Genomic DNA, 6,531 nt, shown 5'->3' with positions numbered 1-6,531 from the left:
TTCAATTTATTTTTTCCCCCATTAGTTTAAGATTGGTTATCTGTAGCTTAGTTGCTTGTAAAGAAATGCTTACTGGTATACATGAATTTTAACCTTTACAGGATGTAAGAAAGAGGGTAATGTGGTGGTTTCCTTTTTTTGCTGTGTACACCATTGGCCTGATCCCTGAACTCTCCATAGCTTGGTACTATAAGTTAATTCTGGCTCTGCTTGCTGCGGGCTTCTGGAAATTCCTCAACATGTAAGTATTATCAAGTTAGGGGGAATGACTGTCTTTGATCGTAAAAAGTTAATTTAATTTAGAATAATAAAAAGAATGTGAAGATACATGTATATATATATTGATATTTTGCTTTCAGGTTTTTCTTTGACGAGAGATTGATGAACATTATTCCCGTGTCTGTGTATCTTAGCTCCAAAATAATGATGTTCTTCACCTGGTTTGTGTATCTCGTTCCTTGTATCCTTTTCTTGCGTGTTTATTTTGATAGATATTCCCCATTTTCAAAAGGTGAGTTATTTCCCCTGAAGGGAACTCTTTTACTGTGTTTAATACGCATGCGCTATAAATAAAGTCACTTCCGCGGACGTTCTTGATGTAAACATGTTCATGGTGTATGCCTCTGTCATATGGAAAAATGTTATTGTGTTTGTGAATAAAAAGAAATCTTAACTGATTCGTATTTTTCTAAATTGCCCACTCATAGTCTCTTTCTGGATTTGTATTAATCTGTGTAGTACTATAATAAGGTGTTGTGTGACCCACCCCCCCTTACAAAAAAAAAAAAGAAACAAATTACAATTAAAATGCTGATACATATTCGAATAGGCCTATTAAAAAAAAACACAAACAAAAAAGCTAATTTTCGATAGTGGATGTTCTGCAGACGGATCATCATTATTTACAAAATGTGCGGAACAAATTTTTAGTTATAAAGTTTTTACGAATTAATCTAGCCTGCTGCAGCCATATTTTTATTGTATCTCTAGGAATTTTTTGAAGACTGATGACATGTCCATCTACAGTTTTACCTCTGAAATTGCTGCATATACAGCAGTAGTTCGTCTTCCGCTACCGCGATACCAAGAAACTGCGTTTTTGCTCGATTGTATGTCATAACATAGAACGTTTACTTACAAGAACACATTTGGTGACAATTAAAGGCCTATTTCATTTGAATTAACCGTGTTTCTAGAATTTTCTATTTGTAAAATAATTGATTCACTATTTAGTATTAAAACTTTGAATGGAATTCTAAATGAATAATTTAATCTCATGTGCTCATGTAACGAAGAAAGACTAATTAAAATAGCATCGACCTGAATTCGTGTTACATATGTCGTATAAAGTCTGAGCTGCATTTAATCAAAGTTTTAGTGTAGGATCTAAGCATATGTACATGTATATTCCCGAGTAAAATACACATTTTGTTTTAGATCAGAGAATTGAGAGCAGAAACACGAAATTGATACAATAATTTCCTAGCGTATTTCTCGTTAATTAACTGAAAACAATCTTTTCTCAAGTGTTATTTATTTTTTTAAAATCCTTTCAGTATAAGTACATGTATTTATTTTTATAAGTTATTCTTTTTTTGCAAAGTGTGTAAATAAACAATATCAGAGAGAGAGAGAGAGAGAGAGAGAGAGACTCCGTGTAACTGACATACATGTACATCTGTGAAAAAATATATGTACCGTAATTTTATTGAATTCACAATTAAAAATTCTAATAATAATATTAATTTTCACAACTTTGGTTCATTTTCAACTGTTCAACCCATTTACATATTCTCTGTTCCTGTACGCACGGAGGGGGGGGGGGGTGCAGGGTCAAGGGGTTTAGCCCAACCCCCACTTTTTTCCCAATATTACTTTTTCTATTGAAAATGTTCATTGATAGACAGGTTGTCAACCCCCCCCCCCCCCCCCCCACACACTCAGTTTATACTACGGTAAAGTTATATAAGGGAAATGTAGTATTGTATGCCAAGGAACTGGTACTGAAATAAGTATTAGCTTTTTCAACTTTGGGCAAGATTTTTCTTTGCTTGCCAACTTTTCCTGGTAAGAAAAAAATATTTCTTTGGCTAACCCCCCACCCCCCCCCTTTTAAAGACGATGCTAGGTGCCTGGCTAATTCGTATAGCTTTCTAGAAAGGGGGGGGGGGGCTAACAGACCCTTTATAAAATAATTTATTATCTAAAAAAATGCAAACCATTTCCTTCTTTTAAAATTTTTAAATACAGCGTGTAAGTTGATCACTATTTTGTTGGATTATCGTAACATGTAGTCCGCGGAAGTTATGCTAGTGTGGAAGAGTTCCGATTTTGAGGGGAGATAACTCACTTTTGAAAATGGGGAATATAGAAAAATATTACAGCCTATATGCTCTAACGTTAACGTGGCCTGTATAGATACTGTTAGTCAAGTCCATCTTCCCAAGAGTATTTGATAGGGGTCAAAAGAATTATTGAAATCATGTTTTTGTATAGCTGAGGTAAGAATTTAGGAAAATTAATTAGTAAATGAGTGCAACTTTTTGTGGGCAATAAATATACAGTTTTTTCTATGAGTGGCACTGTAGCTCTCTGTTCATCCATCATAATTTTTTTCAGACCAGAGCGTTACAGATCTGCAGTTAAAACAAGTGCATATTTTTCTTAAAATAAGAGAGGTACACATGTATATACGTGTACAGTATATTAAAACTTATAAATACAGTGTATTTTTCTTGAGCGATGGCTAGATGTAGAGATGACCTGGACAAAGACAATTCTGTTCTGGTTAAATACAGTTCTGTTGTGTTATAATTTCTACATGTGCTGGAAGACAGACCCAGGGTTCATCAAATCCAACCGAGAGCAAAAATTACAGGTAACTTGTGATTAACTTTCTTTAAACATGATCAAATTTAATTCATTTACAGACAATTAAGTACTGTATCTCAATAATTTACAGATAGAGATATTTAAATATTTTATTTCTCTACAGACCATTATAGATTTGGCAGAGAAGCAAACCTTGACGTTAAATCAGTTTTGTAGTACCTGTCTGATTCATCGTCCAATCAGATCGAAGCACTGCTCTGCCTGTGATAAATGTGTGGCCAAATTTGACCATCATTGTCCATGGACAGACAATTGTATTGGTAGGTATATACATGTAAAGTGTATATAAAACATGAAGGAGATATATCTATATATTATCATTTTATAAACTTTAAGATAGTTAATTACAGTAAAACACAGTTGTTGCAAAAACATTTTTGAAGAATTCACACAGTGCAAAGGTTATCTTTCCTGTAGTTCTCAAACGTGTATTAAACCAAACATAGAAAACAAATTTTAATTATATTGAATTAAAGTCCTGGGTCACTGGCACTTCTCTTTAACGACGTTCGATCCTGATATTTAAAGTCTTAAACTTTTTTTGCCAAGTATATTTTTAGTTTCTACTTACAAAGCTTAATTAAAATTCAAATCAAAAAATGGGGGTCAGTATGCTTCTTTTGGCGCTACAGTACATTTAATATGACCTTTTTGCGCTGAAATTTGTGTCTTAATTAAAAATTACATCTTCAACGTTTTCCCTCAGATATTTTTATCCAGTTAAAGTATGAAACAAAATGAACTCTAAGTCTGTTTTAAAAAAGACACTTAAAAATTGTGACTAAAAAAAAGTTTCAAATTGCTTCGCATAATCAATTATTTGACCTTTCTGCACTAATAAAATGTGATTTTTCCGGCATTGAAAATTTAATAAGCAAGAAAATTATTTTAAAGTCTTAAACTTTTTCTTATTTTAAGCATATAGGTCAAAGTTATCTTGAATATTTAGAAAAGAACATCAAAAGTAGGGGTATATGACATACATTTTCAGATATTACTAAAAAAGTGTCAATTTTACGTTAAAATTGGCTCAATTTTTTCCCGGATTTTCAGAAAATATTTACTATATTTGTCACACTTTGTTGATAGAATTCATAAGAAATAATTTAATAGATATTTCGGAACCAGCATAACACATTTCACTGCAAAAAACAGCTTTGTGTGCAACCAGCATGGAAAAATAGGAATCCAAAATGAACAGTACTGTATAGTTCAAATTGGAAAAAACTGATCATTTTCGTCTAAAAAACCTTCCGCCTCAAAATATAGTCCCTAGTTTAATTCTTCTTGAATGGAATTTAATCGCTTTTTTTTTCATTGAATATAGTTCAATTTGCATTGTAGAATTTAGTTTCATTGTTAGAACTTAAAAATGATGCTTAATTTTATAAATAAAGGACCTGACCGAAATACGCTCAAAATCTCAGGATCAAATGTCCTTAAGCACATTTTATTGCATTTTACAGATTTTTTTTTTCATTCCATAAAATATTTTAAGAATCGCGAATCTCTACCTTCATAAAATAACATATGCATCATTGCGTGTAATTTTTGTTTGGGGACTTAAAGTACATCCATTAAATTATAAAGAAGACACCAGTATTGATATACAAAATATAGGTATGTTCTTTATAAAATTGTGTGTTTGATTTTATTCTCATTTCTTTGTCTTTAGTGATGTGATTTCTTTGTAGGTGCCTACAACCACAAATACTTTATTGGTTTCCTTCTCTTTCTCCTGTTTATGTTGTCGTGGTGTGTTCATGGAACCTTGGCTTGTAAGTTATACACATACATGTATTTAAAGTTACTGGTACAAACATTTGTATAACCCATATGATACATATTTTTTATTCAAGACAAATTAAATTATGATACAGATGTTTGTTTCTGAAAAGTCTTCATAATATTAGAGAAATTTGATTATTTTGACAGATTGGAGAGTTAATTGTCCGTTTGATATCTATGAGGACGGAATTACTGGTATCCTGTACAAAGTCCTGAGGACCTCCCCCTGGGTGTTCTGGGTGGGGACGAACGCTATGATTCACATTGTGTGGGTGACTGTACTCCTGTCTTGTCAGCTTTATCAGGTAGGCTTATAAAGTCAGGGATTTATTGCAGTTTATCTGCGAGCCTTGACTTATTTCAATCATGTACAGCTTTACAGGAGAACAATTTTATCAGGACACAGACAAGGTATTCAGATTGCAGAAAGTGGGTGCTTCATTTATCTGGAGCCAGTAATTTTTAAGAACATTTTTGTCTATTATTTTCATTTCTGTTATTTTTCAATAAGTAGTTTATCACAGTTAGATCTGTGTGTTTTAAAAATTATTTCACAAATGATCTGTAGCTCTGAATTTTCTGTACATACAACATTCATTTAAAACAAGGGAAATGGAATATCTTTTTATTCCCGTTATTTATAGTAGAGTTGTGATTTGTTGTAGGTGGTTTGGCTTGGGATGACCACAAACGAGAGAATGAATCATGGGAGATACAAATATTTATACGGGAACTTCTCGGAGAGTCACGGCCAAGGCCACAATCGTAGAGGTCATGGTCACAGTCACGGGCCGAGCGGGGAATCTAAACAGAAAGGACAAAATCCATTTGAGTAAGTCACTTACATTATCTGGTTCCTCTGTACTGCTACACATTACACAATTTGTTTGTACACACTGAAACTACAGCTTTCCAAAAAAAAAAAAAATAACGCAATGCTTAAATATTTCTTCCAATGTTTTACGTTTACATTATGATTAATTAGTTCTTCAATTTCAATGTTAAAAATTGGAAAAATGCCTCAAATAGGGAGATTAACATTGGTTGTAGATTTATATTCCATTGTGCCTTTCATGATTTGATTTGATCAATAAAGAAACATTATGTGATATTTAAAGGGCAATATTTACATAAAAAGTTATCCCAGTTTATCAGTATTTACATTTATCTTGATGCTACTTTTTAAAAAAATCAATCAAACATGCTTGAAAATCAGTGAAATAAATTGTTATCATCATAAAAAGGATTGATTTGTTTTGTGTTTGCAGCCGTGGACCAATCAGAAACCTTGTTGACATATTAGACTTCCAATTCTGTGGATTGATCCGCCCCAATAGAATAGATTGGATGAACCTTTATTCTCTACCTGGACAAACTCCACCCCCTCTAGGAAAAATGAACTTTGGTGTAGCAAGAGAAAATTACCAGTTTGTTTGATGATGTGAACATCTTTATGTTACCTTTAGTCACAATAGTCAGTATAAAAACTGTTCTCTATCAACACTTGTAGGGATGTATTTATATCTTTAATTGTTTGTTATTTTTAATACTTAATTCCATTTTTCTTTTTTATCATGTTACATTTCATATCAAAATTAGTGAAATCTATCAAGACAAATGTTATTATTGTTGTCTAAACAACAAAGTTGTCTAAAATTTACAGTTGAAAACAGAGAGGAATTTTTTTTTTTTCCCGAAAGGCTGATGTCAAATTTATGATTTACTGCTTCAGTAGTTACGACTCTTTTTATTAGTCCAACTCTTTCACTGCCATACTATCTACAGTTTAGGCCCACCTCACAAATTTAAATCAGTTATATAATTTTTTTTTCTGTGGCACATTTACTTACC

General features: G+C 32.3%; 1 protein-coding gene across 1 annotated transcript; it reads left to right on the top strand.

The window, feature by feature from the left end:
- Window positions 1-101: 101 nt before the first annotated feature.
- On the top strand, window positions 102-6,182 carry LOC134253132 (palmitoyltransferase ZDHHC17-like; the record flags this gene model as incomplete). The annotated part of the gene is made up of 8 exons (XM_062735642.1): window positions 102-241; window positions 360-460; window positions 2,751-2,878; window positions 2,996-3,152; window positions 4,587-4,670; window positions 4,828-4,985; window positions 5,346-5,512; window positions 5,949-6,182. Coding segments are annotated over 8 exons (1,104 nt in total), but the record flags the coding sequence as incomplete, so codon positions are not given.
- Between the last annotated feature and the right edge of the window lie 349 nt (window positions 6,183-6,531).

The sequence above is a fragment of the Saccostrea cucullata genome, unplaced genomic scaffold (genome assembly GCF_032062105.1).
Source record: "Saccostrea cucullata isolate Sc308-1 unplaced genomic scaffold, CSIRO_AGI_Scuc_v1 ctg19396, whole genome shotgun sequence".
Classification (NCBI taxonomy): domain Eukaryota; kingdom Metazoa; phylum Mollusca; class Bivalvia; order Ostreida; family Ostreidae; genus Saccostrea; species Saccostrea cuccullata.
The sequence above is the reverse complement of the archived record's forward strand: the minus strand, read 5'-3'. Positions and strand labels throughout refer to the sequence as shown.